The sequence below is a fragment of the Lycorma delicatula genome, chromosome 7 (assembly GCF_047948215.1).
Source record: "Lycorma delicatula isolate Av1 chromosome 7, ASM4794821v1, whole genome shotgun sequence".
NCBI classification, from domain to species: domain Eukaryota; kingdom Metazoa; phylum Arthropoda; class Insecta; order Hemiptera; family Fulgoridae; genus Lycorma; species Lycorma delicatula.
Window position 1 is genome coordinate 147288810 of NC_134461.1, and position 20954 is coordinate 147309763.

General features: G+C 32.9%; 1 protein-coding gene and 1 long non-coding RNA gene across 22 annotated transcripts in view; one reads left to right on the top strand and one right to left on the bottom strand.

The window, feature by feature from the left end:
- Positions 1-380: 380 nt before the first annotated feature.
- Positions 381-6982, top strand: LOC142328053 (uncharacterized). The gene is made up of 3 exons (XR_012757176.1): positions 381-451; positions 2210-2396; positions 4702-6982. It is a non-coding gene; the product is annotated as an uncharacterized LOC142328053 (long non-coding RNA).
- Positions 3174-20954, bottom strand: part of LOC142328051 (odorant receptor 43a-like) — a 66352-nt gene continuing 48571 nt past the window's right edge. For 17 of the 21 annotated variants that reach the window (XR_012757175.1, XR_012757165.1, XR_012757161.1 and 14 more), the window contains 2 exons: positions 7722-7974; positions 3174-3561 (listed from right to left, as the gene is read on the bottom strand). Coding sequence is in view for 5 of the 21 variants with exons in the window: in XM_075371514.1 (XP_075227629.1) it covers positions 7930-7974 (45 nt within the window). In the remaining 16 variants the exon portion in view is untranslated. Of the gene's footprint in view, positions 3562-7721; positions 7975-14058; positions 14241-20954 lie in introns of all 21 variants that reach the window. The other 4 variants (XM_075371516.1, XM_075371512.1, XM_075371515.1 and 1 more) reach the window with 2 other exon arrangements.

The following is a 20954-nucleotide window of genomic DNA, read 5'->3' on the forward strand; positions in this document are numbered from 1 at the left end:
TCTAAAAAATAAAATAATTGACTAGAAAAAATGCTACACTGCTATGATAGTATTCATGGTTTTAAGGCACAATAAAAATTTAGAAAAACACATTTGAAAAGTGGATTGATTGCACTGATTGGTAAGTTGATTTAATCAACACTTAACCATGTGATTCTTTTTCTATCTTCATTATTAAAATGTATATTTTTAGGTGCATTTCCAGCAACTGGAACTACTAGCTTGTTTGGCAATCAACAAAATGCAGCTGGGACTGGTATTAGTATATTTGGTTCAAGTGTATCATCAGCATTCGGTCAATCTAAACCAACTTTTAGTGGTTTCCCTGGCCAGACTGATACCACTAGTGTTTTTGGACAACCACAAGCTGAAGTATCAAATGCACAAACTTCATCCCTTTTTGGACAGACAACTGCCACACCAAGCACTGGTTTGTTTGGCTCATCTTCTGGTAATTCATAGTATTTTGAGCTTAATTTTTTACAAATAAGCTGGTTTCTGGTTGCTTATGGAAAATAAGTTACTGCAGCTGCTACTGAAACATTGCCAACAGATGCTTCTATTTTAAATAAAATATGTTTAAACAATACTCTGCTCAGTAACATAAAAATTAAGTTTTTTTAACTGTTAATTAAACTGTTTTTTTAACATTTAGAAAATCAGTATATCTTTGTTGATTGCTCGCTAGAGGAAACTGTTATAAAGAGATCATTCGTATTCATGTTGGATCTAGCCAAGAATATTTTAAAACAACTCGCACAGTTTGTAAACTGCATGGGTTTAATATCAGCTAGTATTGATAATTTTATAAATATTCCTACAGCGTTATTGCCGTATAATTTAACTTATTTTTATAATAAATCTATGTTTTGTAATGAATAAGTTCTGCTTTAAATTGCAAAATTTTTACAGAAATGATTTAAATCCTTGCTGAAGCATATGCAGTGCCTTTGTATGGTTAAATTGCTTCTGTCAACGAAAGCAAATAATATCAAATAAATTCATGGTACAATTTGTGAAGATTGTCATTATTTGAGAAATTTCTTAGTATATTAGAATCTACCTAAAATCATGTTCTGTGATTTAAGGGAAAACTCGACATGAATCTTTTGTTTATCAACAATGTTGAATACATTAGCTTTAATAAAGAACTGCGCGACAGTCCTGTTATGAGCGAAAAGGTTATGAAAAACTATCCGCGGTCAGGAGGCTGTGCCTCCTAGACCCTCAACACATTCGTATCCTCATGTTTGTGAGAGTATAAGTATTTTACTGAAATATTTTAAGAAAATAAATATTAGCATTTCACCGCGCAATGAATTTATGGTAGTAATTTTTTTTTTTTTTTTAGCTATTACTCCTTATCAATCTGCAACTTATGGAACCAAAAGTGCATCTCTATAGACATTTTTAAGGAGAACATTCTTCAATTTTTTTAAAAATTCTGTACTCAATAGAGTTTGAGCAGTAAATTTTTACGATTTACAGCCTTAATATTGGGTGTGCAAAGGTCGTAAAAACGTCAAAAATTTGTAAAAATTGAGATTTATCATGTTCTGAATCTCATTTTTATATGAGATTTTTAAATGATGTTTCATTTAAGTTTTAAGATTTTTAAATCTTTGGTAAAGTTTAAATAGCCAAAAATGAATCTTTTGGCTATTTCACAAAATACACATTTCAATAACCGCACATTTACCTGTCTCATCAAAAAAAGAAAAACATATAAAAACTACCAATTGCAATAAATAGAAACCTTTTGCTAAATTAGATTTTTTTTATATACTTATGGGGTCCTTAATTTTGTGTTTCAAAGAAATCAACTCCTTTTACATATATATTGCACTGCTGAAATTTTACATTTCAATAAATGTAACTCACTTTATAATCATCAATTTATATGTGTATATCGAAGGTAGTTCCTAACAATTTTGTTAACTGCTAGTTCCAATTATTGGCATATCCATTTAACATTGCTCTAGTATATTTCAATAAAGTATGATAGCTAGTTGCCTTTGAACCTGATTATTCTAATGTTGCTGTATTGTAGCTTATTTTGTGACATTTTTTTTTTTTATTGGTACAAATGAACCATTTGAGCGAAAGGATTTTTAAAAATTATTTTAATCGTTTAAAAAAATTATTTCATATTAAAGATTGAAGTTTTTTAGAGTAATATTACATTGAAATTTAAACTTTCTATTTTTAGATGCATTTGGCTCAACAGCTGGTGGTGGAACCACTGTTAAATTCACACCAGTAACTTGTAGAGATACTGTGTTAAACAAACATAAGGACTAGGCACCATTGAATTACTTGCATGAAGGAATGAGTCCAAATCACTGGAAGAACTTTGTCTTGAAGATTATGGAGCAAATTGAAAAGGCCCTCAACAGGTTATTTTACTGTTTACTTTTATTAAACATTAGTTTTATACTTTATTAGTTTTAAATAAATATTATTTGAACTACCTAAGGTGTAATGAAACAATCCTAATTCAGATGTTTCTATATCTTAATTGTACTTTTATTGAAAAATTACCTTGTATCTAAAAATGTTGCTCAGCAGAATATTAAGTTTGGTACTATTCTAATAGTTGGGTGTTACCCAGAATTACTAGGCTTGTTAGTAACAGAATATTTACATATTATAGAGAAGTAAATATTTTGTAATTAATTTGACAAAATATGGTTTTTCTGCAGGTATTAAATATAAATATTTGACAGATGTAAAAGGAATCATATGGCCTTGATGAGCTTATACAAGTTCTTGTTTTTTATAGGCCCAATATTTAACTGAATAAATCAAATTTAACAGCATTCTGCTTGATTTGACAAAGTTATATTCCATCTCTGTTATATGTAGATGTTTGCATAATTGGACTTAATATAATTAAAACATAAACGTTTTATTTTTAATTAGTTTAAGTTAAGTTAGTTTTGAAGTCAGAAATCTGTTATAGGGACGTAATTGGCATAGTCATATTAAGATATATAGCTCTTAATTTTCTTTTTGAATAGGAGGTTAGAAATTGTCGTACTAAATAAATTTAAAATCTGATTTCTAAGAAATGGGATTTTAGAAAATTAGAAGGAAGAAATATCCTTATATTTTGGACAACCCCTGAAAAAAGGATCAAAAGAAAGAATTAAATATTCTGTAAACAACTTGGATAAAGTAAAGTAAATTTTATTAAATTCAAAACAGTTGTGTATATATACTACATATTAAATGAAATGTAATCACCAAAACACAGTAAATAGATAAGTTTTAATTATTAATTTAACATATTAATTCCAAAAATAAATTTTCATTGGACCCACATCTTCAGTTGGTACTTAACACATTTGGTGTCAATAACGCATAAGTGACAGCTTATTGTTCATTCCCAGCTCATGTACACCATGTGTGCATTAGCTGCAGTCATTATGTTCTACGTTGTTGTAGCAGTCGGACTTTCATTCACATTCTTTACATTAACAATGTAAGTTTCTGCTTGGTTTTCAGATTTTTTAAAATTATGCCAGTTGATGAAATACCAGGATCTTCACAATCGAAGAGCTGTGATTAAACGTAAAAAAAAGTAATGTCAGAGTTTGAATTAAAAAAATTTTTAGAAAACTATAGTAGTGAAGATTTTGATGTGATAGTAACTCATGGGGAGAGGGATGATAGTGACTACGGTTGTAAAACTAGAAAAGATGACGAAGAAAACATGACACTTATAATTATATTTTTGTCCAAGTGTGGTACTCATTATATGGATTTGGCCTTGCAAATGTCAACGTGGATAATCGGTGTTCCACTGTATTTGTGAACTGGTTAGAGGTGTTAAGTATATCAGTTTAAGTATAATGCATTTTCTGTGTAGTTTAAGTTGTATTTGTTCTTCATTTTGGATGTGGTGTAACCTTCAGTGCTAATAGACCCTCTAGTGATGAAGGAACACTCTTACAAAAGTAGGATAAGTGATCCATCCTAAGGGTCACTATCCCTTAATACAGATTTTTAGAAAAAAACAAAACAAGTTTTTGTATTGCAATATTAATATAAAATATTTTGTATTGCAAATATTGCTTTTTCAAAATTACAGAAGTAATAAGTTTATGCTATATTACAAAAATTGGCTGAAATAACTATCATTTAAATTTTACATCTTCCATTTTTGCTCAAAGTTATTCAGTTTCTATTTGACAAACTCAAGATTGACTTTTAGTTAATGAAAATTACTAATTAGATGTTAATTACTCATATCTTAGAAAGTAATTTTTCAGAAAATACATTTTTTCTGATTAAATGTTAACGGATAGTAAAGTGAAATTGCCTTGTGGTACCACTCGTCTTGTGATTGTTTTTTTTTATTTTATAAACACTGTTTTCACAGTTTGAAACAGTGAGCAAACAAATGTCTTTTATTAGTGTTAACAATTGATTGGTTGTCTACCATGAAAACAAAAAGTTCATAGCAGTTGCTTTGCACTATAACTAAATATTTTTAGCTCAAAACTATTAATAAATTCAACTTTCACTATTTTTTTTTTTTTATATCAAAATGTTTTTTTCACTTTCATAATTAGCTAATTGTTTTCTTAAATTTCTCCCTTATATTTAGGATATAGTTTGTACATTGAAACACCTTTTTTTAATGTTACCAATTGTTGATGAATTGCTTTCAAATTACTGTGGAACTTGTTCTTTCAGATCTTGTTAAACTAATTATGCAGTACATACTAATTATTCATCAATGAAGATGCTAATGACACTACTGATGAAAGAAAGAGCTTCATAATTTAACCTCAAAAGATCTTCTAGAAGAGAAATGTAATTTTACATTGAACCATTAGTAATTTTTAACAAAAAAAAGTGTAGTGGTAATACATGCTACTTTTAGTGTATGTGCACGAGTATTTTGTAATTTATTTCTGTGAGGTAGTTGCCAATTAATTAACTCTTTTTATCATTGCTTGAAGCTAGATCTCATTTGCCCCGTGTAGAACTTTGTTGAATGGATTAATTTTGTTTGTATTTTCTTAAGTATTATGTTTTTATGAGTTTGTTTTCATATTCTACATCTGATGTAATAACAAAGGGTAACCTTTAATGGTGTCAATTTAAAAATTGACACCATTAACTAGCTTACTGAAGAACAATTTTGTAAATCATTTTCCTTTACATGCCATTAGAATTGTATATGGGATTTCAGTAGTGATGACTCCTTTTTCACTCCTTTTTAATAAAATATATAAAATTAAATTTCATTTATTGTTTTTATTTGTTTGTATTTTAGTAAGTAAATTATTGTTTTTGGAGGGTGGCAAAAAAAAATTGTTGGCTTTTGGAAATCAGTTAAGACTGTTGACTTGATTTTATTTGTACACTCATGTTTCTTTTATGCTTGCTAGTAATATGTAGTCACACAGATTTGTGTAACTTTGTACAATTTAAGCTTATGAACATTTCATTGTTTTGGCAAAATTAAGTATTTGATTTATTTAATTATAGAATGTGCAAAATTTGTTTATTCTGTGGTGTTAAGACAATAACTTTACCATTGCATTTTTTTTTAGTCTTGTGGCTATTAATTTTTTATTTGTGTGGTGTTTGTGTACATTCTATATAAAACGGAATGTCTACTTAGAATATTAACATTAATCGTTCATTATTTACTAGTTTTGTTAGCTTTTTATTTCATTAACTTTATGTAAGCACTTCCTTGTGAAATTACTTTCTGCTTTTATACTGTAATGCCAATGCAGTAAAACATTAAAATCACCTCAGATGCAGACATTAAAAAAACAGTTATATAGAGAACAAGATATGTTTTAAAAAGGGCTGACAGATTAACTGTAATTTATCTTTGTCTTGTGCGCACGCAATGTTTTTAATTTTAAGATTTTTTATGTGTTTGTAGTTAACTTAATTGTTTTGTATTCTTCATATTTATCTGCTCCTGCTTTCTTTCATATCATGACAATAACACTCTGATGGAACTTCCCCTTCTTCATAAATATTACACAAGAGTTTGTATAATCTATCTATCGCTTCCTTACCTGTACTGCGCAATAATTCTTCAGGTGGTCCTGTCTATCCCAGGAGCCTTTCTGTCATTCAAATCTTTTAATGACCTATTAAATCTCAATATTGTATCTCCCTTTTCATCCTCTTCGACATCTTGCTCTACAACATCAGTTTCTAATTCATTTCCTCCATAAAACTCTTCAATTTATTACACCTTTTCTTTTCTTTCACCTATCAACCTTTTCTTTCATATTATAAATCATTTACTATCTTTTATTATGACTTAATATCTATCATTATTAGACTTTAATTTATGTAATTTCCTGCATGGTCTGTCTATTTTACCAATTATCATTTCTCTTTCCACTTCTGAACACTTTTCTTTAATCCACTCTTCTTTCGCTATTGCACTTCCCATTAATAGTATTTCAGTATTTCTTAATTGTTGATAGTTCCTTTTACCTTCTTCATCACTAGCATTCTTATACTTTTTCCATGTTCATCCATCAGCTGCAACATATCCTTCAATATCCAAGGTTTCCTACCAATTCTCTTTGTTCACTTCTGCTAACTAAAGAATTTCCTTTTCGACATTTTCCCTTTCTTTTTCTATATTTTCTACCTTATCATTTTTAATCAGACTTCTTGTGATGTCCTTCTCAAAAATCTTTACCTCCTGTTCCTAAAGCTTCTCTAAATTCCACCAATTCATCTGACATCTTTTCTTCAGGTTTTTAAACCCCAATCTACATTTCATTATCACTAAATTATGGTCGCCAGCAATGTCTGCTCCAGGATATGCTTTACAGTCGAGGAGTTGATTTCTAAACGTCATTTTTATTAATTTGGTTAGTAACAGAAATAGGATGTTTATTGTTTATTACATGATCTGCCATATTAGATAAACCTAATTTATTAATTTTTGTAATTTCTATAATGTTCAAGAAATCTACTTGTTTTTCCTGTATAAATATCACAATCATTAATTTAATTTTATAAATTCTAAATAGATTGTTTATAATATTATTATTATTATTATTAGTTTTGTTTTTTAAATATTTTATTATGTAGTTATTAGGTTTTTATGTTGGTTTAAATATATTTTTATTGTAAGTTTAATTAATATTTTCATCAAATTAGTGTATAAAATACTTTATGTATATTTTTTCACTCTTTTGTGTCTTGCTTTGTATTGGTTGTAATGTAGTTATTTTGTTATTGTGTTCTGATAGTTGTTATTTATAAATATTATTAATTAAAGTAGTATCATATTTATTTTCAACCGCTTTGTTTTATGATGTTTATTTCATTATTTAACTTGTTATTATGTTTGTATTTGATTGCTCTATTAATCATATTAGTTTCTGTGTTAATTTTATGAGACCAAGGGTGATCTGAATTGTTATATTATTAGATGTAGGTTTTCTATATACTGGTTTCAATTTGGTTGTCCTTGTTTATTTTAATATTAACTTCTGAATAATTTAACATTCTACAGGTGATTCAAAGAAACGGGAAATTTTGAAAGTTCTGATGGTAGCCGTGGGTGATTGGTACCACTTGATAAGTGGCGCCAGCCTCTCTAACCTAACCTGCCATTTAATTGTCATGGATCCTTGGAGTGGTGTGCTGTTTTATTTCTGGCATGTAACATGAAATCCATGTTTTATCAGTGGTAACAATTGAATTAAGGAACTCATTACCTTTTTCTGTGTAGCACATTAAAAATTCCAAGGCAGATCCCATTTGGATTTTTTATGATGTTCTGTTAAGATGTGTGGTACCGAACGTGCAGAAACCTTTCTGAACCCTAAATGGTCATGAACAATGCAACCAATAACAGCTCTCAAGAAGGGCCAGGTTGGAAATCTTTGAGCGGATGATCTTTTCTGATTAAGTCCTCGGTGGTTATCAAGGACTGGTAGGCATCAGTAACTCATCTGTTTTCCCAGTAACCTTAAATACATAAAGAAATAATTAAGCTATTAGATGTTTTAAAATCTTATAATTCAATCAAAACAATCACACATACACAAATACTCATTTCTTAAGAATAAGAAAACATAAAACAGTTATTCACAGCGAAGCAGTATATTCAATGAACCATTATAATATTATTTACAGTACTAATCAAAATATTAGTTGAAAAAAAAATGAGAACACATTACAGCATGCAATGTAGACCATAAAATGCTTCTAAAGATGTAATAGAAAAAAACAAGGGCACAGAATTTTTCCTAAAAGGAAGAATAATTAAAAGTTTAATTATTTACATTTGTTTGTAACATATAATTTACTTATTTGTAAATAAAATAAAAGATATTTATCCATATTATTACACCTCTTAATATCCTTTGTTGAACCGATGATAAAATATGCATTAAAATTCAGGGTTGAAGATGATTAAGAATCAAATATATTCCTTGTTTGGTGATTGTTTCAATAATTCTATTTGGTGGTTGATTAATGAATATTTACTTTAAATTCATTTTGTATGAACTTACAGAGATATGAGTACTTAGCCAAAATTAATATTGTTTTACATAATAATGCACAATCAAACAACTTCTGAGCCTACAGAAAATGTGTAAAGCAGAGCAATGATGAGTGACTCATGAATCATGGAATTATGAACATAATACACTCAAAATCTGTGTTAAATACATCTTTATGACCACTTGTGAAATCCACATCAAAGTTCTTTGAAATAATCCAGCAGCCTTGACTTATGAAGCAATGAGCCAGGCCGTATTTGAATCTCTCAAAAACAAACTACAAGGCAGGTTAGGAGTAAGCCCGAGAACAAGTTCATTGTTTGCTTTTTGTTGGTTTCAGCATAGCGTTTTGGTCCAAGATTTTGTCTCTGAAAGCCTCAATTAATTTCTATTGTAACACTATTTCTTTTCATACTAAAATGAGGAGAAATATTGATGACAAGGAAACAAAACCTGTTTTCATCTGCAACAGCATAATAATTGTAGTGTACTCTTGTGTTTACAAAGTTTGACTCAGAGATGATTTTCTTACTCATGATTAATTTTAAGCTGAAGGGTCATTAATAAAAAAAAAATTAATTGGACGTTGCAGAAGGTAATTGAGTGCTCTACTTAAGAGGCCCCATCATTCAGTAGTTTATACTAAATGCATACTTTTTTTGTTAAAATGCATATACTGATGCGAGATAATTAAAGTAATGTGGATGATGTTGGTATGACTGGAACTGGAGTGGGGAGGAGAGTTTTTATTGCCTGCATATTTTGGTATTGCCAGTCTGTGAGCATTGGCTTTTGAACAAGGTTGTTCAAAAACTTGGTTCAAAAAAAAGGTTGTTCATAACTGTTACCTATTTAGATGTATGTGTCGGTGAGAGTTTAGGAAAAAATCTGGAAAGAAAACACCAATGAAAAGTATTATTCCGAAGTTATTTAAAAAATTTTGTGAAATAGATTCGTTGTAGACCAGACACAGATCAATTCAACTACGCATGTTGTACAGGACATTAAAACAGCAGTTACAAGATCCCCTCATACATCTTTGCAGAGACTAAGCCAGGAAAAGAAAATTTCACTAGGTTCAGCCTACAATGCAGTGAGGAGAATGCTAAAATGTTATCTGTATTAAATACAGGTTTTCCATGAGCTAACTAATGCTGATTATGCTAAAAGGGTTCACTATGTCAATGGTTCAACAACTTAATTAGAGGCAACATTTGCATTTTAGAACAAGTGTTTTCACAGATGAAGCAAGGTTTCACCATGGTGGGTATGTTGGTTGTCAGGGACTGGAGAACTGAAATCTGCACAATTTCTCTGTATCTGCCCTAGCCATAAAAAACAGGTGTAAGGAGAGTGGTGTCAAGGTGGTGAATAGGACCATTGTTTTAAAACTGTGGATGCTGCTGCCTAGCAACAAATTCAAGTTAGTAAGAGTTACACTCTTACTACAAGAGTAAGAGTGTAACTGCTGGTTGCAACAAGACAGCGCCACTTGTCAAACAGCTTGCTCAACTATGGAGATGCTATATGGCATCTCCATAGTGAGGATTGTGGCCACTAAGCTCACGGGGGACTCTCTTGCAGTAGTGTTGGAGGAAGTAAGACCGTAGTCCCAGCGGGGGATCCCATTGTGGTTCTTCATTAGAACCACAATGGGAATGCCGTCCCTCATCTGAGGCACGGCAAGCAAGAAATACTGAGTTCCAGGTGCTTGGGCGAGGCCTTGTGCCCTTCCGAAATAGTTTGAGGCGATGACACCTGTTGGCTGAGCTTATGCTTAATTGCGAATCCGGCTCCAAGGGTAGGGTAAGTCAAAGGAGAATAAAAAATATTTATTCCAAAGATAAACTTGCTCTCAATTATTTGCAGTGTTTAAAATATTAAATAAGATTGTCAAAAAAAAATTATCTATAATATAGGTTAATTAAAGAGTGTGTGGAAGACAATTTTGTATATAGTATAGTTTCTTTTTTCAAACTTTTTGAAACATACATATATACATAGCCTATGCCACTTCCAGTAAAATAAGGATTTTAATTTGGAGTCATACGTCTAATCGGTTCAACTGCTGAGCTGCTACAGTGGAAAAAACATACATACATCCTAAATAAAATACTCCTTTTTGGGAGTGCAAAAATTGAGATGGACAAACATTCAAATTCTTTCTCAAAATGAATTTTAATTAAGAAAAATATAATAAGGAAAATGATGAGCAAAATATTGCTGAAATATTGCTTGTGGCATTTGCATTGGTGGCATCCTGGCTTAGGCTTGACTGAAAGATGTCATTTCCGAGGTATTGAAGATGACCTCCGGTAAAACCCACAAGGGCTAGGTGCAGAAGGGGTGGCATGGCAACTGAAACCATCACATGGAGGGTGTCTTCAAATGTAGGATTAGAATGATACAAATAAAATAGCCCATCGGGTTGGTCTAGTGGTGAACTCATCATAGCAATTTGAAGTTGAGAGTTCTAAGGTTCAAATCCTAGTAAAGGTAGTTAGTTACCTACTAAATAACGAATTAAGATGAACAACCGAGAAAGCTAAAATAAGATGGCTCTAGGAAAGATGTACTGTGATGGAAAACCTGAAAAAGGAAGGGTGATAAGATGTATAAAGAAGCTTCAGAAATGGTTTTCTGAGGTAAGAGAGGGAATAAAATTTATCAAATAAAGGGAAAGAATGGAAAAATAGTAATGGAGAGGAAACAAATGAAACTGAGATGGAGAGAGTACATTGGAGATTTGCACATGATAAAAGAAAAGCTATGAGAAATAGATGTGGAAGTTGAAGACAAAATCAAAGGTAATGAACGTCAAAAGGGTAACAAAATAAAAGGAAGTGGCTCGGGAATTCCTTGAAACAATAATGGTACTAATTACAAAGAAAATAAATACAAAAAATTGTGAAGAAAACAGAAGGAAGATATTGGGGGAGAGCATATGGCTTTAGAAGGGAAGTTGAAACTAGAGATGCTTTAGGCCTGCTAAGAGTTATATGGGAAATTAAGCTGGAATTTCAGAAAGATGTTATATTTGGAGTGTCGTGCTATATGGACCTGTGAAACTTGGACAGAAGGCGAATTGAGGCATTTGAATGCGGGTGTAGTGTAGAATGATTATTATCAGGTGACAAGATTGTGTAAAAAATAAGGAATTAGAAAGAATAAAAAAAAGCAGAATATTAAATGTTATTGACAGTTGCCTAGGGATTGGCCGAGGCATTGTACAAGAAGAAAATGTTCAACGATGGATGATGTTTGGTAAATAGAAAAAATGGAAGAGGAAGAAAAAAAGGTTTCAAATGCTGAATGGAATTACAGAAAACGGAAAATATGAAAAGGTAAAGAGACTGATTGTGACAAGAACTGCCCTAACGGCAGAACACAATGAATGAATGAATGAAATTAAAATGAATTTATAAAAAGCAAAAATACTGGTTTTAAAAAGGCTTTTATAATTATCCTGAGATTAAATATATATATATATATATTATCCTGAATAATTAGGAAATATAAGGAAATACAACAATTTTAATAACGATATACAATTTTTTATTTTACAACATTTATATATACAATTTAAAAAAAAAGAATACATACAATTTTTGGAAATAAAAATGTAAAAATAATTTGATGCATTAACATTTTTAAATAAATAAATTTATGGAGAGATCAAATGACTAATAAAATGCAAATTTTTAACTGCGTTGGTTTAATATAGTGGCTGCATGTGCAAGACAAACAATGTTTGTCAAAGTTTTTTGTTTTCTGTATAGATATCTTTTTTTTAAGTTTATAAGTTCCATAGAGAAGGAGTGCCAAAATGATGTTTTGCCTTGGATAAAAAATATCTATGGGCTGGCCCTAATATTATTTCACATATTTATTTATTTCTTATTGTTAATAAACTTTAAAAAATGTATTTTAAATCTTTACAGTTGTTACTAAACAAAAATATAATCTTATAAACAAAATAAAACAACTTTCTCAAAGATGTATATATATATTTTTTTTATTCTTATAATAAATAAATAACAATATCCACCTTTAATTTAGAAAACAAAAGAATGGTTTTCTGTAACTGAGCACATGCAAATGATTTGCATGTGTTTATACTATATTTAATAAATTACGAAAATCATTTAATTATGATAAAAAGTTTTGAAGAATTTATTTAACTATAGTAAGCTGTGGTTTTGGTTGTATGCAGGCAAGTAATAGTGTCACAACTACTTATTACACAGAAAAAATTTGCTTATACATGGTACGACGATGTATACAGTTCATTATATGCAGTGCAAAAGTTGATTGTTTTTTTGATGTTATTAGCAAAAAAAAAGAAGAATTTTGTCCCTGTTATACCATTTATTACATTAATATTAAAGCAGTTATGTGTTTTGTTTGTCATGACTAGGCAACGTTTGACATCTTGATAATGAATCATGTAGGCACCTATATGTATAATATTTTGACTCCTGACCAGCAACATACATGATGCTGACGCAAACTCAAACTTCTTGTTGCTCTATTTATTCAGTTATAATCATCAGTTAAGAAGGCTGTAATTCCAGATATTGTTCTCTTATTTTAAAATGTGAGATACCATATAAAATAAAAAATGTAAAAAGGTTTAACACTGCTAAAAAAAAAAAAAAAATTTAGGCTGTTCAGAAAAAATGAAACGGTAGTATATGTTGCATAGAAATTTAATTTTAATGAATCGTCCATCATTTTAGTGGTCAGAACCATCAGAAAAAATAAAAAAGGTGTTTGACAAAGCATTGCATCAAGTGCTACAAGCATACGAAAATTGTATTGTATGCAAGAGATATGAACTTAGAAAAATTGAAGAGTTAATCATACAGATTGAAGACCAGACGAATTCTGCAAAATAAAGAAAAATGAACTACGATAACTAGTTTTTTTATAATAGTTTATTTTATAATAAATTTAGTGTTTTATGATGCTGCTTCGATCAATGTTACACCACGGTTTTTTTTTATATATCCAAGTAAATGCAGGGTAGTTACTTTTTTTAACCACTGAAGTTTACCTGTTTAATATTTACCTGTTTCTGATATTATTTTTTATAATGTATCTTATATACTGATAAGAATGAAGATTTATTTATTGTGTGTGTGTGTGTGTGTGTGTGTAATTTACTTAAGTAGATAGCAACAGACCAATATCTTGGTCTGTTGCTGTTCAATCTTTCTTAAAAATATTGAAATTTTGTATGAATATTAGTTAACATATGTCAAAAATGTATATTTTTTATCTCTACATATGTGCATAGTTTTGTTTTGTATTTTACATAGAATTATTGTCTACAAGTGTGATTAATAGGTATATCATCCCAGATATTTTGTTATATTGAGTGACATACATGTGAAAAACCTTAATTCTTTTAAGGGAGAGAGATTAGATGTGTAGATAATTTTCAATTCTACTGGTTTTCAATCTATTTTAAAGATGTACTACTACTAATGTAAGATTTTACTACTATATATTATCTAACATTCATATATTGTAAATCTCATACCTACATATTTTAAAATTTCATTAAAAATCATTTGAAAAATCTTTAATAGCAATGTTGAAGAATTATGTAAACATTTAATAAGATATAAACATGTGATCTGATAAATTGTTAACGCATTTTTTATATCAGTTCTTTTTAAGTGATTTCATCAAATTATAAAATGAGAATGCAGAGTTAACTACCTGTAATAAAAACAAAATTAATTATATTTCCTCATGGTGTCTTCACATCCTCATAGTGTTTGTTGGATAACATTTTATGCAAAATACTTTTTTATCCATATGAAGGATGGGTAATCAGTTAACTTCTATTTTTAAGATGGGGACCAACAATTGTTAAACCTGCTCTACATGGTTAACACAACTCTGTATCTATATATGAAGACTACAATTTAAAAGGTATTTTAGTTACAAAAATTACTCCCTAAATGGACTGTAACCATCTAAATATAAACACTACATATAAACATATCTTGGACCTTCTTACAAGATCAGAACAAGTCTTCCAGATACAAAAATGGGGCTGTTTGCATTTAAACAATGCATTGTTTAAATAATCATTGTTAAATCATTGTTGATGATATTTATAAAATTGAAAATTTTAATTTATCCATGTGTCCATAGATAAGCTAACATTTTTAATTTTAATTTTTTTTTTTAATTTATAAATGCGCAATCTTTTCTAAAAAGAATGGCCACTAACAATATCCACCTCAAACCGTACCAAAAAATGTAACTGAACACAATACTTTTAATTAATTCAGAAAGAGCATTATGTTAATGTTGCCATTTTTATTAAATTATTGAACTATTTAAAAAATCTTCCCACCAGCATTCTGACAAGAAAGATCTTTTTTTAGTGTTTAATGAATTTTTCTAGCTGTTTGTTGTATATTTTCCAATAGAATTATGTATTCCCTGATGTAAGGAAACCGAATTAAGGGTCTAAAATCTCAGAATTATTTTAATATATATATATACCTTTTTAATTAGATTAGGAGAAAGATATATGAAAATCCTTCAACTTAGGTACATCTACCAGGGCTAGATTCATAGTTCCCTCTAAGCTGCACGGGTGCACGCCCATGCAATGATTTCAGAGGTATTGCAATAAATTGCAAGAGAAATTTATTCTCTGTGCATCTACAATTAGCTATTGTAAATATGCAAGGCATACTCAGTGACGTGGTTAGTTCAGACTACAGAGCAGCATACACCATGCCTTTCTTATGGGAGGTTGTAATTACTATTCATAATAAAAACATTCTACTGGAATAATAAAAACATCAGGTACAAAGTGCATATGCTGTACATGAATGATGTCACAACAAAGAATACATAATTAACTCGTATTAAGTAACCAAAGAATACTTTACTGTGCACATAGATTATCAAAAAAGACTATGTACACCACAACTTGACCAAACAGCACTGTGAACAACACTGCACATGTGATATAAGTAAATGACGATAGAGAAAAATATTCAAAAATAGGTGATCTTTTAATGAGCATATCTTGCTATTATATATATATAATTACATCTAGCTATTACCATGAGCGTATCTTGTAATGTTTACTTGCCTTGCATATATGAGTCTGTTACAAATTAATCAAAAAAGTGTACAACTGTAGTGCGGTTGTTACTGTAAATTTGGTTTTTATGTCTCACTACAAAGGTCTGGTGGGAAAATATGGTACTTATTTTTGTTTGTTTATTTTTAAAATAGTAATAGCAATAATAATAATAATAATAATGCCCTGAGGTAGATTATCCCCACGCCCGGAACACATCTACGTTCCACGTCCAGAGCGGCAGCAGCTGTACTCACATACAACACATGCACCTGGCTAACGGGGTTTCAAGTGTTGTTCTCGGGCATGCTATTGTTCGGCCGAATTACATCTACAGGCCGAGTTTAAGGACTGGATTTCGCGGCCACCTGCAGGTACGACATTTTTTAACGATTAAGGACATGGATCGATACCACCATTAGAGCTGGCGATGTGGCGGTCACGGTAGAAGTTATTTGCAGATGTAACAGAGGCCTTTTGCTGTCCACATGCCCCCCGCGATGGCAAGCATGTAGTTAAGGTGCCCATGTTTTTCGGCGCATGGGAGCTCTGAAAACCTCGGTGTGTCAGTGCAGAGACTGCGCATCCGCTCTCTGCCAAGATATATGACGGTTCCACCGGAGTACCGGAACGGACCTCCAAAGTTGGTAGCTCTGGAGTGGGGGTGTAGCCCGGCGGCTGTAGTAATGATCCTTACTACAGAAAGGATCAATGGTCATGCAAACTGATCAAAAACAAAACATGGCAGAGGGTTCACGTAAACACCCTCGTTTAGAACCGGCCGTTTCGCCCGAGGCAAAACTGAGAAAGAGTGCGGAATCAAAGAAAATTGAAGATGAGGCTAGAAAAAGCTTACAAAAAGCTTTTTTCAAGAATAGTAATGTCCCAAAACCTAAATATCGGGTCATTATAAAGGAGGGTGGTAATTTCTCGAGGATGAGTCCCTTTCTCATTGCTCGGGAAATAACTAAATGCGCTGGAGGCCCTGTTAAGGACATAAGAAAAACCTTTACTGGACTTCATGTGGAGATTGTGAATGATGCTCATTCTCAGAAGATCCTAGGGCTCCAAAAGATAGGAGATTTTGTTGTACGCGTCGATCCCCACGGCACGCTCAACATTTCAAGGGTTGTTGTGGTCTGTCGGGATCTTCTAAACTGATTGGGCAGGAAATTGTCGAAGAGTTAGCACCGCAGGGAGTACTAGAGTGCCAGAGGTTGAACATGAAAAGGAATGGCGAAGTCCTACCTCGGCCTCTCATGTTCTCACTTTTAACTGGCCAACTTTGCCGGAGAAGATAAGAGCGGGAATTCATCGATTGGACGTGCGGGTATTTGTCCCGCAGCCAATGAGATGCTTTAATGCCAACGCTTTGGCCACACCGCTGTTACGTGTGAGAGACCGCAAATATGCGTGTGCGGTGATGAAGTACATGAAGGAGAGCCGTGTAAGGAGCCTCCTACTTGTATTAATTGCAAAGGACAGCATTCTTATAGATCCAGGAATTGTCCTGTCTGCAAAGACGAGGTGGCTGTGCAGGAAGTAAAACCCCTGCAAAAGGTCAGCTACTTCGAAGCAAAGAAGATTGTAAATGCCCGCAACAACCACCTACGCTCAGGCTGCGGTTGCTGTTCCTGCTCCTGCTCCAGTTGTTGTTGATGAGAATGTAATCATTAACAAACAGAATAAAGCCTTTCAACAGTAAAGAAGCTGTTAAGACAAAGATAGTTGTACAGCCTCCTGAAGATACATCTTTGAAACATAAAGTTGCTCCTGTTCAGAAGAAAACGGACGGTAAACCAGAAGTCCAAGTCCGTCTTAGAGAGATTCTAGATGATCAGAAGAAAGTGATTGCTTCGCAGTCCGTTATGGAGGCTTCCAAGCCTCCTGCAACGGTGGTGGCCTCTAAACCACAGAGGCCACAAAAAATCACACAGGGGGGGGCAAATATCCCCACCTCCCAGAGGCGGTGACTGGCGCGATCCCTGTGTCGGGGGTCGGTCAGGTTTCCGCCTCTAAATCGGCGCCGATCCATGTCCGTCGTCGTTGACGGCTTCGGTGGTCTCCGATTCGGAGACCGGAAGCTATACGGGTGGCGACGTTCTCCGCGAACACGAAGCTGTTCGCAGTATGGAGAAGAAAAGGAAAAAAAGGCTGGCTGAAAGGCAAACCAAGACCATAATTTAATTTAAAATCAGCGAGTCGATTGCACAATGGACCATCAATGGATGTTTTTCAAACATCCATTAGCTCAAATGCTTGGTACATGATGTAGACCCGATTTGTATATGTTTGCAAGAAACACATTTCTACCGAAATGAAAATGTTAAATTAAGAGGATATTTCGGCGAGATCAACCGCCAAATCTAAGAGTTAGAGGTGGAGTAGCCATCTTAATATCGGCTAGAGCTACCGCCGAAGCGGTTGATCTAAATACAAACCTACAAGCGATTGCCATTAGAATGAAGCGTCCGCTTCAGATTACTGTCTGCAGCATATACTTGCCGCATTTTGATTGGAAGGAGGATGACATGGCGCGATTAATTTCTGAGCTTCCCCCACCTGTTTTACTGGTGGGTGATTTTAATGCTCATAATTCTCTTTGGGGGTCGGATCGATTAGATCCCCGCGGAAGAGAACTGGGAAGGTTTCTGATGAATTCCGAACTTATTCTTTTAAACGATGGGTCAGGAACCTTTTTCAATGCCAGAGATTGATCGACGTCCTGTATAGATCTTGCTCACATAAGCGGATCGATAGCACCGAGGTACACATTCCATGTTTTAGACGATTTGCATGGAAGTGATCACTTCCCGGTGCAAATTGTAACTGATGTTACAAGAAAAATATACCCCATCTCTAAAAGATAGTTGTTTGCTAAGGCAGATTGGACGAGCTTCACGGCTAAGACGAAACTCCCTGAAACAACTGGAGTTATCAGAGACGATGTCGTTGCTATAACAAATGTGATACTTCACTCGGCATCGAGATATATTCCCAAAACATCTGGGAAACTTACGAAGAAACCCGTTCCATGGTGGAACGATGAAATTAGTTAAACTTTTAAAAGAAAGAAAAGAGCGTATAACGCCTTTAAGAAACGTCCTACCACAGATAATCTTATTGCCTTTAAAAAATACAGGGCGTATGCAAAACGTCTCATGATAAGATTCGAAGAAACGATCCTGGCAGCAATACGTGTCATCCATTGACAGAACTACTACTGCATCAGATGTTTGGAGGAAAGTGAAGGCGATTTGTGGGCGTAAAAACTTCAAGATGAAGATAACATTAAGGACACCCCAAACGAAATTGCAGAGTTGGATAATCACTTCGAGAAGGCCAGCAAAACGGCTAACTACAAAGAAGATTTTCGGACGAAAAAAGAAGAACTTGAAGGTCTACTAAATTTCAGAACTGAGTATAATTACTCATATAGTGTACCATTTAAAATGGAAGAATTCATGAAAGCAGGCAACACAACTGCTGGTCCGGATGAAATCCATTATAATATTATCAGGCAGCTGAATACCACTGCAAAACGCAGATTATTAGAAATGTATAATCAAATATGGCGGAATGGAATGTACCCGCAGCAGTGGAAAAGAGCACATGTTGTTCCAGTACTAAAGAAAAACAAAAATTTAACAGATCCCAATAGCTATCGTCCTATTTCTTTGACGTGTGCTATGGGAAAAATACTTGAAAAAATGATTAATAATCGACTCGTTTGGATTTTAGAAAAAGAAAACCTAATATCACCATATCAAGCAGGTTTTCGGCAATACCATTCTACCACCGATCAAATGATCAACTTAGAGAACATTATACACAATAGCTTTATTACAAGGAAACATTGTGTCGGAGTCTTCTTTGATCTTCAGAAGGCTTTCGATATGACCTGGCGACATGGAATAATGCTCCAGATACATTAATGGGCATTCGTGGCAATCTGTCAGTTTTACTCAGCAACTATATGAACGACTGTACTTTCCAAGGACGTGTCAACAATGAATATTCATCTGAAAGAATGTTGGAAAATGGCATACCACAAGGTTCGCCGCTGAGCGGTACCTTGTTTACAATCACCATTAATAAATAGATATTAGCCATTCCAGTAGAAATCAGCAAAAGCGTCTACGTTGATGATTTGGCAATTGTGTATGCCAGCAATAAGACAGTTATGGTGAAATACAAATTACAACAGGCGATTGACAATCTAAACGAAGTTGCGAGGAATAATGGATTCCAATTTTCACCAGAAAAAACGTGTTGTGTACACTTCTGTAGGAAGAGAATTCCTCACCAAAGTCCTACGTTGACAATTGGCAATAATCCAATACAATATAAGGACAATGTGAGATTTTTAGGACTAGTATTGGATAAATCCCTTATGTGGGAATTACATTTACAGGTCTTGAGTGATAGATGCAAAAAAGGCCTAAACATTATAAAATGTTTATCGAGCATTAATTGGGGCTCAGATAAAGGGATATTATTGAGATTGTATAAGGCATTGGTTCAATCGGAACTAGACTACGGATGTATTGTATATTCATCCGCTAGGAAGTCGCATTTAAGAAAGTTAGACGTAATTCATAATAGCGGAATAAGATATACAACAGGCGCTTTCCGTACAAGTCCGGCGACTAGTCTAATATCCGAAGCCGGAATAATGCCACTACATTATAGAAGAGAAATACTCTTGTTAAGATATGCAGCAAACATATGGGCTTTTCCTGTCCATATAAATAACAAACTTTTTAAAAATCATCGTATGGCTGCATTATAAGAACATCGTGCTACCTATTCCAGACCAGCCGGAATTAGGTACCACGAATTAAGAAGAAAACACGAAATTGCTATTCCAGAGACACTAGCAATTTCCACGTGAGAAATACCGCCATGGCTCTTGCCAGCGGCAAATACAAGGTTGGATCTCTCTCAGCGAGAAATAAAAAAGAAGCCAGCAGTGATCATCCAACTGGAATTTTTAGCAACCGTCAGTAACTACGAAGAACATATTAGAATTTATACTGACGGTTCTAAAACCGAACATAGTGTTGGATGCTCCATATATGTAAATGGAGAAGCCCACTTTTGGAAACTGCCAAATATGGCCAGCGTCTATACGGCAGAACTTACTGCCATACAGCAAGCTCTTCGCTTCACAGAACACTATTGCGAAGAGAGAGTACTAATATGTTCCGATCTTTAAGTGCACTTGTTGCAATTCGGAACAAGAACATTCAGGATGTCCTAATTGCAAACATGCTGTCTATTTTGTACGTTCTAAATCAACGAGGACAGCGATGCGTATTTGT